The sequence below is a fragment of the Oryctolagus cuniculus genome, chromosome 15 (assembly GCF_964237555.1).
Source record: "Oryctolagus cuniculus chromosome 15, mOryCun1.1, whole genome shotgun sequence".
NCBI classification, from domain to species: domain Eukaryota; kingdom Metazoa; phylum Chordata; class Mammalia; order Lagomorpha; family Leporidae; genus Oryctolagus; species Oryctolagus cuniculus.
In genome coordinates this window covers 60,670,884-60,689,730 of record NC_091446.1, presented here as the reverse complement: position 1 = coordinate 60,689,730, position 18,847 = coordinate 60,670,884, and the positions used below count along the sequence as shown (strand labels likewise).

The 18,847-nt window shown below is 47.1% G+C and overlaps 1 protein-coding gene across 3 annotated transcripts in view; it reads right to left on the bottom strand.

The window, feature by feature from the left end:
* The window catches only part of STOX1 (storkhead box 1), a 38,011-nt gene that overhangs the window by 2,062 nt on the left and 17,102 nt on the right, over positions 1-18,847 (bottom strand). Inside the window, exons 2-3 of one of the 3 annotated variants that reach the window (XM_002718450.5) lie at positions 5,301-5,453; positions 895-3,217 (exon numbers count right to left, since the gene is read on the bottom strand). In XM_002718450.5, coding sequence (XP_002718496.3) covers positions 895-3,217; positions 5,301-5,453 — 2,476 coding nt within the window. The remainder of the gene's footprint in view (positions 1-894; positions 3,218-5,300; positions 5,454-18,847) is intronic. The other 2 variants (XM_008270037.4, XM_008270038.4) reach the window with 2 other exon arrangements.

The window sequence follows — 18,847 nt, the reverse complement described above, 5'->3', positions numbered from 1 at the left end:
CCAACAGAAGGAAGACCTTTCTCTCTGTCTCTCTCTCTAACTCTGCCTCTCAAAAAAAAAAAGAAAGAAAGAAAATATCCATGATATACTACTAATTGAAAAAAGCAACATGGAAAATAGTAACTCAGTATGAGCATAGTAGACAAAATTATATAGATGTATGGTCAATCTGAAGTCATAAATGTACCAAATATAAAATAGTTTTTTAAAAAATCTAGGTGGCAAGATTATTAGAAGTGCTTAAAAGACCATTCAGTACTTTTTAAATCTTCTGATGTGATTATATTACTTTTATAATTTAAACAGTATTAAACAAATTATAGTGAAAAATATACCTGTATAGACCCAGGATTATAAGTAAAAACTTCCATCCTTTGGTTCAGAAAGTGCTTGGTTTATAGCAGTTCCTACTTCGATATATTAGTAAAATTTAGGTCACATTGAAAACCAACTCTATTTCTATATACAAGTTATTCAGTTTTAAAGGTTGACAGAATTGTATACATAAGCTTTTATTCATGAGTCTCGCACTGGGGCCAGTGCTGTAGTGTAGAAGGTTAAGCCTCTGCCTGCAGTGCCAGCATCTTATATGGGTGCTGGTTCAAGTCCCAGCTGCTCCACTTTCGATCCAGCTTCCTGCTAATGTACTTGGGAAAACAGTGGAGGATGAGCCAAGTGATTGGATCTCTGCACCCACGTGAGAGACCTGGATGAAGCTCCTGGCTTTGGGGGTGAAGCAATAGATGGAGATCTCTCCTTTTTCTAACTCTGCCTTTCAAATAAATAAGTAAATCTGTTTTTTTTTTTAAAGTCTCCCACTACATAATTCAACGTACCCTTGATTTAAATAATGCCTGTGCGACAGTGGCTAATCAAACACTTCTAAACACTCACCGTGGAGAATCTATTCCACTGTCTCCTGCCATGCTGTGAGTTTCTGTTCCTTCCAAGTGACTGTGTTCATGTTGGACATCTTCAGCCAACACTGGCAGATGTGAAGCACTGAAAAGTTCTATCTTCTGTTTGAAATGTTTTCTCATTTCCTGGTTCTGTGGACTCCGACTCCAGCCAGATGTTTTCTCTCCTGTGTCACCAACAGAGTCTTGTACGGTTTCAGCCTTAGAAAAGGGTTTCCTAGCACTACAGTAATCAAACACACTGCCATCAGCAGGTGCTGGAGGCTGTACACAGTCAGCAACCCTGGGGTCTCCTTCATAGTTAAAACCAAACCGGATCCCTGAATTTAGCTCACAGGTTTCAGCAGAAACGTTAGGTTTCTGGCTGTCACCTGGGTTGATGAGCAACCCAACGGGTTTGCAATCTTCATTTCTTTTAGGCATCTGAGGCTCAAAGCTGTCCATTTTGCTACTGTATTCACTCGAAGATCTTTCAGTCACTTTTTGCCTTCCTAAATGATTCCACAAGCTTTCCCCTGCAAAGGAGTACGGCCTGTGGCCAGGCAGCATTTCACACGAGGCATCGTTCTCAGAAAAGTCGTCATCCTCTAGATACAACGAACTGCAGGCCCCATCCTCACCCTCCACTTCATCCTGATACAAGGCCTGAGCGTCGGCCGAAAGCCCTTCATTATCTAGACCCTCAGCCTCTGCATCCTGGACAAATGCCTTCCTAGCTAGCTCTTCTGAGTCCCTGTCTTGTCTCTCGGGTTGTCCTAAATGGTTTGCACCAACTGGGTAGTCCAAAAGGCCAAGATTTTGAAACTGGTGTATCGCTTTATCAACTAATCTACAAGCAGTGGGTGTTTGGTCTAACGAGGAAGAACTCGGTGAGGGCAGGAGATGCTGTGTGTCTTTGGTCTTCCCTAGTTTGTCAAAATGAGCATGACTGTTCCTGAAAACTTCTGGGATTACCTCATCTTTGCCGTACACATCACGTCTTAACCTGCTTTCCCTAAGTGAGCCGCATTTACTACTGTTCCTCTGTACACTACACTGAGGGTAATTTAAGAGAGGATCTCTGTAGGCATCCCTGTTAGGTTTGGCAAAGTAGTTATTCACATGAATGAGTTCTCCCATGGGTTTATCACTATAGTGCCCAGCACATAGCCGTTTGGCGTCACCATCAAAGGTCCCCAAGGAATCCCAAGACCGTGACCTTTGCAAAGGCGGACTGGGTTTCAGGTCACTGGTCTTCTCAGCGTTGTGCCCTCTGGTTACTGGGCTCCCCCGGAGAGACAAGCCCCGGAAAGGATTACTGATTCGCCTCTTGTAAATCCAATGCGAGCCCAGCACTGTTGGCTCCTCACCAAGTGGTGTCTGAACCACTGCTTCGCTCGGGCTCTTGATTCTGGGGGTGGGCTGTGCAGCAGGGAGCTCCCGGGGTGGGTCCAGCCTGTTTGCTGGCTGAAGCTGGCTCCCCTGGCGCCTGGCTTTGTGCCTGTCCCTGTGTGAATGGCCCCGCCTCCGGGGCTTCGCAGACCGACCCTGCCTTTTCCTCACTCTCTCTTTTGAAGGATATGTATGTCTGGCTGTCAGCATCTCAGTGCAAGTGCCCTGGCTGTGAAATTGCTTCTCTTCTTCATAGTTTCGCATCAGGACAGTGTGTTTGATTAAGTTGTCAACAGTCAAAACGGGGTTGATTCTTTTGATTATCTCATGTTCAACATCTCGAGGGATATTGTCCAAGTTATCTTCATCTCGGACAGGCCATTCCTCAGGTGGGAACTGGGCGGAGAAACTGCTGTGCTCCGTCTTGGGCTTCTCCCTCCTGGATATGCTGCGCCACAAGAGGCTAAGACCAAACTTCTTGCCTTTGTCTTTGTCTTTGGAGTATGGTAAAGGTTTGGTGCTCTCACAGACACGATCCCCCTCGGACACTGAAATGGCCCGATGCTGCACTAACGGTTTGGACAGCCCTGGGCCTTTCTGGGCTTTTCTAGTCCCTTCTGCAGCAGTCGGTGGCTGCTCAGCATCCTGAGGGAAGCACTGGCAGGACTGACAATGGAAAGCGGGGGCCGCATCCTCCCCGGCTGACTCTGCACAGTGCCCCACGCTCACCAGATAGGTCACGGACGTGGGCCCCGGGTGACTTTCATCTGAGAGGAAGACTCTCTGGTTCTCCTGGGGGGTGGTCGTCGTGATGAAGTAAGTCTGAGGAGTAACTATGAAGTAACCTTCCCCGGTGTGATAAATCTTCCTTTCTTTTATCAGTGTTCCCAGAGTGGTATAGAGAATATCTTGAGATGGAATTGCAATGCCTAAAACGAAGAAGCATTTGGCATTGATAGATCCTGAGTAAGAAACACTTTGAATGCAATCAGCAAGTCAGACAGGCAGAGCTGACGGTAACATGGTTAATATACATAATTACAATATAAAAGACATTAATAATATCCATACTTTAATTGCATGATAGGAATATAATTTGGCCCACATAAAGAGACATTCTAGGTTAAGGACTAAATGAAGAAAAAGGTCTGAATTCATTCAAATACAAACCCATCAAAAATTTAAAACTTTGAGGAAAGTGTTCTAAGTGAACAAAAACCAAGAACTTTTGAAACCCATAGTCTCATGGCTTCAGTGTTTGCAAGAATTTTAAGAAAAGATAAACTCCAGTCTGTGCTTAGGTGAAGAAAGACAATTCGCCATTTAGATGAGGTACTTTGTCAAAGCAAAAGATAACGATGTTAGAAGAAATTCCCTTTTCTAAATAGCCGGGCTCAAAATGATAAAAAAATGTTTAAAATGTTGGTATAAAAAACAGAAAATATAACATTATGTTAGCAGTAGTTTCCTTTGGGGGTGGTAGTTTTATGAGTAGTTATTTTTGTATGTTTTCTGGATTTTTCTATAAGTATATTCATTTTTTAAAGATTTATTTTAACAGAGAGTTACAGACACAAGGAGAGACAGAGATCTTTCATCCACTGGTTTACTCCCCACATGGCTGCAATGGCCAGAGTTGTGCCAATCCAAAGCCAGGAGCCAGGTCTCCTGCGTGGGTGCAGGAGCCAAGGACTTGGGTCATCTTCTACTGCTTTCCCAGGCCACAGCAGGGAGCTGGATCAGAAGAGGAGCAGCCAGGACACAAACCAACACCCATATAGGATGCTGGCACCGCAGGAGCATGCTTAACCCACTTCTCCACAGTGTTGGCTCCAAGTATATTCATTTTATAATGGCAAAATATAAATGAAATAATATAAATTTAAATAAAAGAAATTTTAAAATATCATTCTACAGTCATGTATTAGGAAGTAATGCAACTATTTTTTAAAAATGAGATCAAAATGTGCTGGTATGGAATGACCTCAACGATATGTTTTTATTAAGATTTATTAATTTGAAAGGCAGAGTTAACAGAGAGAGAGGGGGAAGGAAAAACAGATCTTCTATCCGCTGGTTCACTCCCCGAGTGGCCACAATGGTCGCAGCTAGGCCGCTCTGAAGCCAGGAGCCAGGAGCTTCTTCCAGGTCTCCCACATGAATGCAGGGGCCCAAGCACTTGGGCTCATCCTCCACTGCTTTCCCAGGCCATTAGCAGGGAGCGGGTCAGAAATGGAGCAGCTGGGACTCGAAGTGGCACCCATATGGGACGCCAGCATCATAGGCAGAGGCTTTACCTGTTTTAAATGTTTTTGAATTTCAAAAAAGTACAAAGAGAATGCACAGAATAATCCAATTTATGTTATCAAAAAGATATTTGTATTCAAATTAATTTATGAAAGCATACTAAGAACCCATAAACAACAGCAGTCATCATTTCTGGGATGAGTAAATACAAAAATTGAAGGAAATGAACTTTTTGCTTTGTACTCGTTTCTACAGAGTCTGATTTATTTACTGCCATAATCACGTAATTTTAGAAAAAGTTCATTTAGGGACCAGCATCGGTTCAAGTCCTGGCTGCTCCACTTCCAGTCCAGCTCTCTGCTATGGCCTGGGAAAGCAGTGGAAGATGTCCCAAGTGCTTGGGCCCCTGCACCCACATGGGAAACCCAGAGGACGTTCCTGGCTCTTGGCTTCAGATTGGCCCAGCTCTGGCCATTGCAGCCATATGAGGAGTGAACTAGCAGATGGAAGACCTCTCTATAGCTCTACCTCTCAAATAAATTAAATAAAATAAATCTTTAAAAAAAAAGTTCATCTGGAAAGTAAAATAAATACCCTCATCCAATTTGTCAATGCAAGACCTTTTCTAGCAAGATTCTGATTTAAGACTCTGTAGAATTTTTTTAAAAGAGTATCTCCTAGTTTACACATGTGTTTATCATTATCTATAAACAGAAACCAAAAACATGCAATAACCTGCAAATAGAGAAATATGTATTATTCTACCTGGGTAATGTTTCATCAGATGGTCCAAAAGCGATTCCTGTGTGACCACAGTCTGAGCTGCATTCATATCAGATACAGCACAGCACACAACTTCAGCCAAAGGCACAAACTGAGATTGCGCTATCGGGTTCATTTGCACTGGAAAGACATCACCTAAATCGGAGAAAAGAAGAGGGGACCGGTGAGAAATCTGATATAGAATAAGGTGTTTGGAATTAGTGAACCAAAAATAGCTACCAAGACCATAAAGGTGAAGGTGCTATTCCTTCATTAGAACCTGTTAACATGGCATGCACAGTGACAGAAATTATGGAAGAAAAAATTTTGCTTTCTGGTCTCTATCTACAACTTTACCAGCAAGAGATAGGAATTTCACCAAGAAAGGCATAGGTTGCTACCAGCTCAGGTTAGACAATGCTTATAAAGCAGTATACAGCTTTCAAAGCACTTTTTTCACCTTAGATATCTTAGAAAGGTAGAGATGATTATTCTCTTATTTAAAATAAAGTTATAGAAAGCTCAAGTAATTGTCTAAAAGCAAATAAAGTGACAAAAATAGGTCTTCTGACTGGGCATTGTTACCATTCCACACTTTGCTGACGGGGTGATCAGAAAGATCTGAAGAAGGAAAAGGCAGAAATGGTTCCCAGTCAGCGTGAAGACACGGAGCAAAACCATGTTAGGCAAGCACCGCGGCTCACCTGGCTAATCCTCCACCTGTGGTGCCGGCACCCCGGGTTCTAGTCCTGGTTGGGGTGCCAGATTCTGTCCCGGTTGCTCCTCTTCCAGTCCAGCTCTCTGCTGTGGCCTGGGAAGGCAGTGGAGGATGGCCCAAGTGCTTGGGCCCTGCACCCGCATGGGAGACCAGGAGGAAGCACCTGGCTCCTGGCTTCGGATCAGTGCGGTGCACCTGCCGCAGTGCGCCGGCCACAGTGGCCATTGAGGGGTTAACCAACAGAAAAGGAAGACCTTTCTCTCTCTGTCTCTCTCTCTCACTGTCCACTCTGCCTATCCAAATATATATATATTTTTTTCTTTGAAGATTTATTTATTTGAAAGGCAGAATTACAGAGAGAGAGGGATCTTTCATCAATTGGTTCACTCCCCAAATGGCTGCAATGATCAGAGCTAGGCCAGGCCAAAGCCAGGAGCTTCTTCCAGGTCTCCCATATCAGGGACAGGGGCCCAAGTACTAGGGTCATCCTCTGCTGCTTTCCCAGGCCATAGCAGGGAGCTGGATGGGAACTGGAGCTGCTGGGACATGAACTGGCACCCATAAGGGATATCGGCATTGCAGGCAGTGGCTTTACCTGCTACACCACAATGCTGGCCCTAAGATTTTCTTTGGCCATCACTTCTGCCTCCTAGGGTTCACATTAGCAGAAGCTGGAGTCAGGAGTGGAGCCAGGTGTGGAACCCAGGCACTCTGACAGGGGATGCAGGCATCTCAACATCTCAAGGGGCATCTCATCCACTAGGCCACGTGCTTGCCCCTGGATTTCTGGATGGGAAGGTGTTCATTGGTGACATTCAAAACCGTTTCAGTAGAAGACAGAAAGTAAAGGTCAAATTGAAGGGAAGGAACTTGGTGAGATTAAAAGTGAAGTGAACAAGTCTTTAAGAGCAGGGTTTCTCGGCTATGGCACTTTTGACATTTGGGGCCAGAGAGAGTGGCCTAAAGTCTCAGTATCTCCAGGACTAAGAGGTTTCCTGGGAAACGGGGCTTCCAGGGCGACAACTGGGAAAGTCAGAGGCAAACACAGCTGGTCGGTCACACTAGCCAGCTAAGTCTTCGCTGGGGGAAGGAGGACTGTCCTTTGCAGTGCAGGATATTTAATAGCATCCCTGGCCTCTATAGTGAAAGCAGCATTTCCCATGGTTGCAGCAACAAGAAAATGTCTCTAGGCACTGCCAAATGTCCCCCGAAGGGCTAAGTCATCCCGGATGAAAGTGTTCCAGATCACTGGTGTCGGAAACCTGACTGTGAAATGGAGAAAAGTAGACCATAAAACGAGGGAGGAATCAGCACATGCGAATGTGACTGTGTATGTTGTGATTTTCTTATTTATTTGGAAGGCAGAGAGAGAGAGACAGAACATCTTTCCTCTGCTGGTCCACACCTCCAACACCCTCAACAGCAAGGGCTGGAGCAAGCCAATTCCTGGAGCCTGAAACTCCATATGGGTCTCCCACATGGGCGACAGAGACTAAGCCACCTGAGCCATCCCTTGCTGCCTCCCAGGAACACATTAGGGGAAGCTGGATCAGAAATGGAGTAGCTTGAGACTCAATCCAGGCAGTCTGATGTGGGGTGTGTGCGCCTCAAGTGGTGGCTTAATCCACTGGGCCACAATACCCTATCCCTACTGTGATTTTCTTAAGAGATCTCTGCCTTGAAAAACGAACAAAGGAAAGACTCTGTGGAGCTGATGGAAATGATTCTAGGAGAGCAAAGACCAGGAAGATAGCAAGATCCCAGGGAAGGGGAAAGGGACGTGTATCAGGAGCACAGGTAGAGGAACTAGCTTAGCAATGAGAAGATAATGCTTTGTCTGAGGTTGAGAAGAGAGTGTGGCAGACGACCAGAAATACATTGAGGCAGAAAGGGCAAAACATTAGCACAGCACGGGCATCTGCTCTCTGTAAAGTTAGACGAGAGAGGACATGACTGGGAGGAGACAACAGTAGGAGTGAGGGGTGGGTTGTGGGAAGGGGGTTTGAGATATTCTGGGAAATTCAAACATAAGACTGTAGAGAAGCCCCAAGTCTCAAGGTGACTTAAGCCTTGCCTTTGGCAGAGGTGGCAATTTCCAATGGAAATGGATGAGAGCTAGAGAGGCCAGCAAGTGCTTCTAAAACTTTAATGTGTATAGGAAAATCACCAGGAAATCTTGTGAGTGTGCAGATTCTGAGTCAGAAAGTCTGGGGCTGAGTCTGGGATTCTGCATTTCCAGCGACTTCCCAGGGATGTCCATTCTGCTGAACAAATGCCTTCGGAGTGGCTAAGGGTTAGAGCGTTGCGGATGGCAACGTTCAGTCACCCATTCAACAAACATGGTCCTGGGGCTGGAAGGAAAGTCAGGTGTAGCCAGAAGGAAGTTAAACTACTTAGAAATTTGGTCATGGCTTGCAGTGAATGCCCCCAGTGATAGCAGAGAAAGCCAGTACATTGCACTGGTTGTTGAAGGGTAAGGAAGGCAGTGGACTGGCCAGGTGTGAAGCACTGTAGCCAAATCTGGCCAGCAGCCAATGGTAGTCCTGCTCGTATCTGCATGAAGATAAGGGCTTCCCTAAGAAAGGTGTCTGACGTTCACCATCACATTGTTCTATTCCCTCGTTCAGCTGAGCTTCTCTTCCTGGCAGATGGTGTCTCTGGGCCTGAAGGTGGCATCACAGGGTGGGACTGCTGTCTGCTTCTGCTGTCTTGGTGTGGTTGTGGCTCTCCCATCGGATGGTGTGTGGGTGCCTGCAGCATTCCCGGAAGCAAGGGTGAATGGCTCATCAATCAATCAGCATTTCAAAAGGGCGCTTACAGATGATGCCTTGCAACTGGATGTGAATTCATCTCCAACTCAAAATCCTCCTTGAAACTCACCTCCAAGCTAAGGTTCCTAAGCTTCTCTCCCTGGGCCGTCTCCTTTGTGTCTCATTTCCCTCCGCATCTCAGATTTACTTTCTTCTCTTTCATCTCCCTCCTCAACCAATCAAAAGGTGAAAGTAAAGCACGACTTTCAATGTTTTTATCCTCCTTTAATATAACCTTACGTGCTTTGTTTAAAACAAGTGACTTTAAACGCTTACATCTCTTCTCCACCTCTCAAAACAGGTGACCTTGAATTGATGGTCCAGTCCTCACTGGACTAAAGGCCCTCAATCTAAAAAGAGGGGAGGGGCCGGGGAAGATCTCCCCTCCATGAGGGCTAGAGCGTAGGAGGAGGAGGAGAAGGCGAAAGCGAAAGCGAACAAGGCTTCGCCTGGCCGCAGGATCCTCCTTGAAGCCTCACTCATTTCTTTTTTTTTTTTTTTTTTTTTTTATCTTTTATTTAATGAATATAAATTTCCAAAGTACGTCTCATGGGTTACAATGGCTTTCCCCCCCATACCGTCCCTCCCACCCACCACCCTCCCCTTTCCCACTCCCTCTCCCCTTCCATTCACATCAAGATTCATTTTCGATTATCTTAGTATACAGAAGATCAGCTTAGTATACCTTAAGTAAGGATTTCAACAGTTTGTTCCCACACAGAAACATAAAGTGAAAAATAATAGATGATTTTTTTTTTAAATGATGATGAAATCAGATCAGACCTATTGTCATGTTTAATCCCAGTGAGAGTCAAGTTGGGAATTGATAGTTTCTTTTCTTTTTTTTTTTTTTTAACAGAAGATCAGTTTAGTGTACATTAAGTAAAGATTTCAACAGTTTGCACCCCCATAGAAACACAAAGTGAAATATACTGTTTGAGTACTCGTTATAGCATTAAGCCTCAGTGTACAGCACATTAAGGACAGAGATCCTACATGAGGAGTAAGTGCACAGTGACTCCTGTTGTTGACTTTACAAATTGACACTCCTGTTTATGGCATCAGTAATCTCCCTATGCACCAGTCATGAGTTTCCAAGGCTGTGGAAGCCCCTTGAGTTCTCCGACTCTTATCTTGTTTAGACAAGGTCATAGTCAAAGTGGAGGAGCCTCACTCATTTCACACTTTCCCTAAACCCAAGTCACTCTGAGCATTGATTTGGGCATGGGGAGGACCCTGAAAGGGAGGAGATGAGCCAGAGTGTGTGCTGGTGGCCCACTTCTGTGACAGAACCATGCTCTCAGGGAGCACAGGATGCCGGTCACCACTATGCCTTTGGGCTAGAACGGAAGTAGCCCATTTTCTAATTCAATCCTTAAGTTTGTTTCCTCTTTTCATAAGCAAACCAAGAGACAAAATAGTTTTCTTCATGGGGCTGAGGAAGAACATCCCTATACATTGCTTTGTGTCCCCCTGTAAATCTAGAATTAGTTCAAAAGAGAAGTTTAAAAATATTTTTCAAAAAAGTGCTACTGTTCATTAACAGAGTGTATGACAAACATGATTTTTCTTACATGATTTTTAAACCTGCAAACAACTTTTGAATCCTAATATTGCTTGCCAGATGCACAGATGCTCTTGGAAAATTCATTCATGCTTCCTACCATGGTGTGGGACTATATATTTCCGAAGAGTAAACAAATCTACTGCCCACCAGGAGGAAGAATTGCCTTTGTTTTTCCTTTTCGCTGTTGGAGCTGCTGTGCTAGAGAAAGTCCGGAGAAAGCATCTTGGTGCCTTTCCTTCATAGTCCGTTGCTAGGAGACGGTTTCAGGTGCATAAATCAGTGAGAGCCTTCTCTTTGTGCAGGAAAGCGGGGCGAATCCTACCACAGGGACACCTCTGACAATTATGGGACTTACACCCAGGCTACAATTGCTTTTGCACTCCTTTGGTTTTTGGAAGGCAACAGCCTAGAGAGTTTCTCTCCAAAAGTGAACTCTGTGTGGAGGATCCCATGTATAGATATAACTGGATTTCACAATGAGAGAAGCCAGACCCAATGGCTTTATCCCCAACTACTATGGAGTAATTGAAGCACACCCGGAAGTCCTGGCCTGCTGGGGACCTTTGACCCTTGATCTGGAGCAGGGATCAGAGGCTGAAAGACTGGGCCAGAGAGCAAATAAACAGTTGGCAACAATGTTCCCTCTGTTTACACAGTACTTTTGGGTGTTTAGAAAAGAGGAAGCATTTGGGCTGAAAAACTGGTTTCACAAAATATATCAACACAATGGAACCATCTAGCTGAGGCCATCCGTGCCTGATACGCTTTCTGTAAAGGACTTCTGTGGCTGTTAATTTGATTCCGTTGCTGTACTCCAAAGGGATTTACTTGGTATATAAAATATTTTTTAATTTCCAAGTTATGATGAAAGCAAAGTATGATGGATTTTTACAAATTATTTATTTGAAAAGTAGAGATCGACCCTTTGCTGGTTCAATCCCCAAGTGACCGCAAAAGCCAGGGCTACACCAGGTCACCGACACGGGTGGCAACTACTTGAACCATCATCACTTGCTGCCTCCCAGAGTCTGCCTTAGTAAGAAGCTGGAAAAAGAGGTTGCAGCCAGGCATCCTTTAAAAACTTTTTGGGGGCCGGTGCTGTGGCGGAGCAGGTGGGGTTGCTGCCTGCGGTGCCAGCAACCCACAGGAGTGCTGCTTCCAGTCTCCCAGCTCCTCCACTTCTGATCCAGCTCTATACTGTGGTCTGGGAAAACACTGGAAGATGGCCCATGACCTTGGGCCCCTGAACCCGAGCGGGAGACCTGGAAGAAGCTCCTGGCTCTGGCTTCAGATTGGCCCAGCTCCAGCCATTGCGGCCATTTGGAGAAGTGAAGCAGCAGATAGAAGAAGACCTCTCTCTCTCTCTGCTTCTCTGTAACTCTGCCTTTCACATAAATAAATCTTTAAAAAAAAAAAAAAAAAAAAAACAAACTGAACCCCCCCCCCAAATTTTTGAAGAGGGGGAAAAAAACACAAGGTGAATTAAATGAAATGTTTGAGCTCTTCCCTGTCAAAAGCTAACCACTTTCAGTAAAATCCAGGGCAGGCCTTCAAAGTTGACACTCTGAAAAGTGGGAGAGTTGGTATTAGCGTCCTGGCCTGTCCAGTGAGGTCACTTCCCCAGGGCTGGTGGGTGTGGGGAGCAGAAGCCATGAGAAGTGGCCTGATGAGGCCCAGCACCCTGAGCACAGGTGTCCCACGGGCAGCTAGACCCAGGTTGAACCAGCACATTCATGGCATGGCTGAAAGGGATTATGGGTTTAAGGTGAGGTTTGTGAGCACAACCATTTTAGAGGAAACACAGTTTGTGTTTGTGACCTAAAGTCCCCAAGTAAGAGAAAATGGCCAAAATCCAGTTACAGTTGCCTGGCCCACTCCTACGTCTGCTTGTTCACTAAGAACATCATTGAAGTAAAAGAATCTTTGTGCTTATTGCAGTCTCTCACTGCTCTAAGTCAAATTTCAGGGAAAAGATGAGAGTTTTATATAAAACTGTACCTTTAAGGGAAAGTTCTGTTTATATTTGATGGGTTTTTAATGTTTGCTTTTCATCTACTTGGAAGGCAAAGTGACAAAGAAAAGAGCAAGAGAGAGAAAAGGAGAGAGAAAGAGAGAGAGAGGTATTTTCCGTCGGCTGGTTACTCCCCAAGTAACCCCCAACAAGCAAGGCAGGGACAGGCCAAAGTCAGAAGCTAGAAATTCCATCCGGGGCTCCTGCATGGGTGGCAGGGGCCCAAATACTTGGGCCATCATCCACTGCCTCCCAGGATGCATTAGCAGGAGGCTGGATCAGAAGCAGAGGTGCTGCACCTCGGAGTGGCAACTCTTGACATGGGATATGGTTGTCGCAAGTCGCAAACAGTGGCTTAACCGACTGCCCCACAGCACCAGCTTTTCTGTTCTTCAGCCATCTAAAAAAATTCCAAGATGGTCTGCTCCTGGCATTTTAATTCTTGGTACTTGAATTTTATTTTTAAGGGCCACAGAGACTGCTATCAAACACACAAAACAGAGGAAAGATTCTTTGGAAATTTGAAAAGTGCTCATATCTGAACTTTGTGTCATGTCAAACAAATTTGTCATAAAATTAAATTCTAGACAAAACTAATCCTAATATACTTTAAAATACAAACTTACTATAAAAACATCTCATCCCTATTCAAACGTGTTTATGGACTGTGTGCTAGGCAGTCTGCCAGAAATTCATGCATTATTGACCTTCAAATGGTTTAACTGAGCTGCTCCAACTCAGCTAATTACCTAGACCATGAAATCTGAGACTGTCTTCTTTGGGCGCCTGAATTGAATCACTGTGGGAAAGGTATCTTCTATGTGCATTAGAGATGACAACAGACCGCAAATAAAACAGCCTGCAGACACTCAAGTTTAACAAACAAAAAAAAAAGATGTTTTGTTCTAAGTAACCCAAGAAGCTTCCCTGATTTTAAACTGCTCTTTTATCCAGTACAGAGTTTCCACCAATTTTTTTTTTAACATTAAAGTTACTCCTGAACTTTTAAAAGTGAAAGTATTTGGTAACAAGGTGGTTCTCATCAGAGATAAGACACTCTGTAAAAAACCTCAGAAGCCTTTAATAATTAGATCTACTGTGTTACAGCATCAAATGAGTTCAGAAAAATCAAACAAAATGGAAATAAAAAAGAAGACAGGCTTTGGGCCAGCAAAGCAAAGACCTTCTCCATGTCTCCCTTTAATTGCAGCAAAGTGAGAGAAGGCAGACCTTTTCCACCACAGGTAGAAACAAAATGAGGTGTGGGGGGGGCCTGGCTGCTGCCCTATGGACCCTCGGGTGGCTGGATGATCTGCTACTACGGAAGCTGAAATTCTTCCTCAAGCAGGGAGATGTTTACTTTGTCATTGTGGTGTGTGTGTGTGTTTTGACAGGCAGAGTGGATAGTAAGAGAAAGAGACAGAGAGAAAAGTCTTCCTTTTGCCATTGGTTCACCCTCCAATGGCCGCCATGGCCGGCGCGCTGCGACCGGCGCACCGCACTGATCCGAAGGCAGGAGCTAGGTGCTTCTCCTGGTCTCCCATGGGGTGCAGGGCCCAAGCATTTGGGCCATCCTCCACTGCACTCCCAGGCCACAGCAGAGAGCTGGCCTGGAAGAGGGGCAACCGGGACAGAATCCGGCGCCCTGACCGGGACTAGAACCTGGTGTGCCGGCGCTGCAAGGCAGAGGATTAGCCTATTGAGCCACAGCGCCGGCTGAGACGTTTACTTTGGACCCCTTGACAAATGGTTCCTCTGTTGAAGGTTAAAGGCTCCCCCAAGAGGCAGAGCTGTCCCCCAGTGGGGGTCCTCAGGAGCATCTTCTCCCAGACACTTCCACCTGTCCAGAGTAGTCATCAGTGGCCACCACCTCTTCAAAGGACGGACACATCCATGAGCACAGCCCATCAGCTGAGTCAGCCTCCATGGGGTGCCCTTCCAGCCTGTGATGCCCTTTGCCTGTGACCACCACCTTCATTGTGGATAGAGATACAGGAAGGGAAGGAAGTGAAAGACTTGAACCAACTGGTTTTTAAAATATGGATCCATACTCAGTCCCAAAGCACGTTAGGCCCTACGGTGCCCCTTTCCAACCTCATTTCTCCTTCAAGACTTCTCCTTTTGGATGTATTTCAAGACTTTACCCAAGTGTGTCAGTTTTCTGTGGCTGCTGAAATCACTGACTGCAAACTTAGTGGCTTAAAAACAACACAAATTTACTATCTCACAGCCTACAGGTCAGCAGTCGGGTGGCTTTGCTGGCTGCTCTGCACTGTGGATAACAGCTTGGCAGGCAGCGTTGGCCAGCCTGGGCTCTTATCCAGGGCAGCTGGGAGAAGCAACTCGATTTCATGCTCATTCAGGTTTCTGGCAGAATTCAGTTCCTTATGGTCACAGGACTGAGGATGGAGAACATCCCGGCTCCAGTGTGGCAGGCAGACAGCCGCCTCTCTCAGCAACTCAAAGGGACCTGCGTTTCTTAGCCTGTTGTCCCTTCAGAGACAAAACTGAATCTTTCTCACACTTGGATTCTGCTTGACTTGCCCTCCTGCCCCTAGCCAGAGACAATTCTGTTTTTAAGGACTCATGTGAAATGCTCTGGAATAAAACGAGTCCCAAGGCCACGTGTTGAGAGATGCTGCCTGGGGTGACAATGGCATTGTGAACGTCTCTGACTGACTGGGTCCCCTGACAACCCACAGCAGCCCCCCTGATGTGAAGTCCATAATCTAATTACATCTGCAAAGTCCCTTTTGCCATGTAAGATAAGGGCATGGGTCCCAGGGATCAGGGCGTGGTGTCTTTGGGGGAACATTTCAGGGTGCTGCGCCACAGGTGAGGTACAGGGATAGCTAAGGGGAGGGCACGGGCTGTGATCTGCCCTGATCCCAGTATCTCCCTGAAAATGGCTGGGCACTGCTGTGGCCCTTCAGACAAACTGGAACCCATATCTGTCACCATCTCCTAGGACTCTGGAGGCCACACAGTGGCAGTGACAGCGACTGGCAGCCCTGACCTCCGGTAGTCATCCAGGTGCCTTATAAAATACCACTGTACAAAACTGCGGGAGACAGTGCCGTGCCAAGTAGATAAAGTTTCCCTGTAACATTCTTCTTTTAAAGCTGTCATTACAGACAAGCCCTCCGCGGGGGGTCAAGCTACCCGACCCGGAGCACCAGGGCTGCAAATCCAGATTCTGTTCTGTGGGCCCGAGGAAGCCGTCTCTCTTGCCTCTCCACGTGGGGCTGAGCTGGGGCCAGCATTTCTCAAAACATGCAACACTCATTCCATGAAATATGCCACCAGAAGAGGGGTCCCAAGGCCGCTTAAGGCTCTGAGAACTGCTGGAACAAACAACCTGATGTGATGTTTCCCAAGCACATTTGACAGCTCCTTTGCTTTTCTCTCGGTAACAATGACTGTTCCCCTTGAGCGGTGACTTCCCTCCCTGACTAGCCTGCCCCTTCCCGCCTGCGACCTTATCTGCGTTTTGTGAGCCCACAGCACTCTTCTGTTTCAAAATCCCATTATCTGAGATTGAGATGGGCTCCAATGCCGAGTGGCTCTCCCATGAACGATCCTCTGATCTCTTCAGCTGGAACTACGTTCTCTCCCCCTCACCTGCACCACTGAAGCAGCACGCAGCGGGTGGCTATGGAAGCTCAGCCTCGGCACTCACAGGGCCCCGCCGTTCCAAGGGCACAGCCCTCAGTCAGCCCTTTCCCAGCACATAGTTATCGAGTACCTACTTTATGCCAGTTTCCAGGAATGCAACAGCAAAGAGAGCACAGTTCTTGCCCTGAAGAGGTTTCAGCGCCCAGTGGGAGAGCAGTGGCCAGAGGGCAGTAAGAACAAACCCACAGCTGGCAATTCTCCGTATTCCTGGGCCTCCCACCTGAATGCTCTTCTCAGACATTTCTGAGTGCCCAGACAGGACCAGCATGAGGAAGAAGAGCCAAACTTGTCCCTGTGGGGCACTAGGGAAGCCAAGATGGCACAGGATTAAAAAGGGGCCCTGGAATTGATGAGATGGACCTGGGCTCAAATCCTCCATTTCCGCTGACTGTGTGCTTTGAGTATTTATCAATGACCTCGATTGCTCAATATGAACAGTATCTTGCCTAAACTATATGGCAGGAAAACATCTAGAACATCTTCAATAAGATATGACATTCCTTCCACTGACATTAGCACTCTTGAACATTTTCTTTCCCCAAAGGAGGGATAGTAACCTCGATCACTCTTGTTCTACATTGTTCTTAGTACCTGGAGTTTTTCTTATGGGGCACTGGGCAGGTGCATGGGATTTCTTGGCCACTCCTGACTTTTCTCAATTCCTATAGCCTACTTGCACAGACACCTGTCCCGACCATGACCACCTCCTCGCCTGGGAGAAACCGGTTCATGCTGGCAAATCCTACAGCCCTGCTCTGTCTGTGAGAAGCATCTCCTATAGAGTACTGTTTTATTGTGACTCCTGGTGGCAAGGAATGCAGGCCCATGCCACACACGTTCCCAGTCAGCGCTCCCCTCATCCTCCTCCAGCGTGGAGGAGGAGGGACAGCCCACCCAGCAGTCCCCAGGTGCACTGAACAGCGGCAGACACGCCACACACGTGTGGCCAGTGACAGTTGTTTTTCTTTTTTCCTGATTTTTAAAGACCCTTTCTTCATCTTTTTTGAAGAAGAGGCTGTCATTGTGTAGCTCAGAGGTGACAAGCACGATGTCAAAAGGCCACCCTTTCGGGAAGGCAAAACGGAGAGACAGAGGGAGCCCCAGTCTCTGAGCAAGCCTTGCCGGGCTGGACTCCCCCCAGGCTGCTTCCCTTCATACTTCTCGTCACGTGAGGCGGATCTGCTCCTCCTCGCGTGTTCCAGTTCTTTCATGCCATTTTTACAAGGCTTTCTATTCTGCGGCAAAAAGTATCTGTGACCGAAACACCTGGTCAAGTGACCTGACCTCTATTACCCACTCACGGGTCCTGCCGTGAGCAGAAGGGCTTGATCGCGCTTCCAGATTTGCCCACCACTAGGTGCTTTCAGCACGCTAATGCTGTGCTGGAGAGAGTGCCACACGGACGGTCGCTTACAGAAAAGGGGGCCAGGGCTCCCACGGCTTCACCCGCCAGCCAGGCCCCATCTACGATGCACAGGCTCGGAGAACAGATGCAGAAGCTCCCACTAGGACGGCTAGCTCAGAGCTTGGGAAAGGTCACGGCGGGCACTTCCCGCTGGACGGGGCAGAACTACCTCACTGCATGGGGAGGGTAAGAACTGTCAGAGCCGGTCACAGAACAGGTGGGCGCCTGTCAACCTCTCCTGAGAGGCTGTCTTGTAGAACGGGGACAATAAGCAAATAGCACCCTGGGCATCACTGCAGGGATAATTCAGCACTTGCAGAGGCAAGCCATGAGTCACCCCACTACTTATTTCAGGAGTGGGTAATCCCTGGCATCTGATGAAAGCGCCCGGACACAGCCCAGCCCAGGGGCTGTTCGGATTTCCATGGAAGTGGGTGGCTCCAAGGAAGCAGGGCTCTGTGGGGACAGGGGCTGGGAGCAGGCCCCACTGTGCCTTAGGAGGTAAACACGTAATGCTGTCTTTTGCCGCCAGACTAGACGCAAACGCATACGCCTGGCAGAAAGCATGAGAGACACCGCAGCCTGCCTGCTTCTGTCCTACTGATGGGGAATGGGGCTCACTGGACGCAGAGCAATGAATGGGGTTTGCTCCTGAGTCAGGACGAGGGGCTGTCCATGCCCACAGGAGGTCCCCAGGCCCCTCAGCCGGATGCCAGCTCTTGCCCAATCTGGAAGGCATCACGGCGTTTCTGCATCAATGGTCTCTTTCACAGTCCCCCAGACTGTCTGCCCTGCTCCGCTGCTTTCAAGTTGATTACAGACTCTTCTAGCCTCTTTTAAAATACTGACTTTTAAAAGATAAAAGCCACTCCAGGGAAACAAGTCATGTAAATGTAGCTTTACCCAAGAAGCACTTCTAGGCTGCTGGAAACGCTAAAGACCAACAGGGTTCAACCACAGGGCTGGGAATTCTCAGACTTTGTGCTACACCTGGGCAGATGTGACTGCAGCTCAGCAGGACAGCGTATTTTCCAAAATCATTGCCTTAGAGAACTACTGCAGGAGACCAGCAGCTCTGAGGGCGAAGCGGGAGGGCCGCCTGACCCCTGCTCCCGGCAGTGGACGGAGCCGTCCACTACTGCACCTTTGCCCCAGGGCGTCAGGAAGGCCTTCCCCGAGGGTGTCCAGGCCAGCACACGAGGTCCACCTGCAGAGGCTGACCTCTCCCCCGGCCTCACATGCTCCAGACACTCTCTCTTTTCCTCTCTCTCTTGGGTTTCAGCCCAGAAGATCCGACATCTTTAAATACACTTGCTTCTTGGCTGCTGGCCTCTCCAGCACACTCATGCTCCTTTTTCTGCACC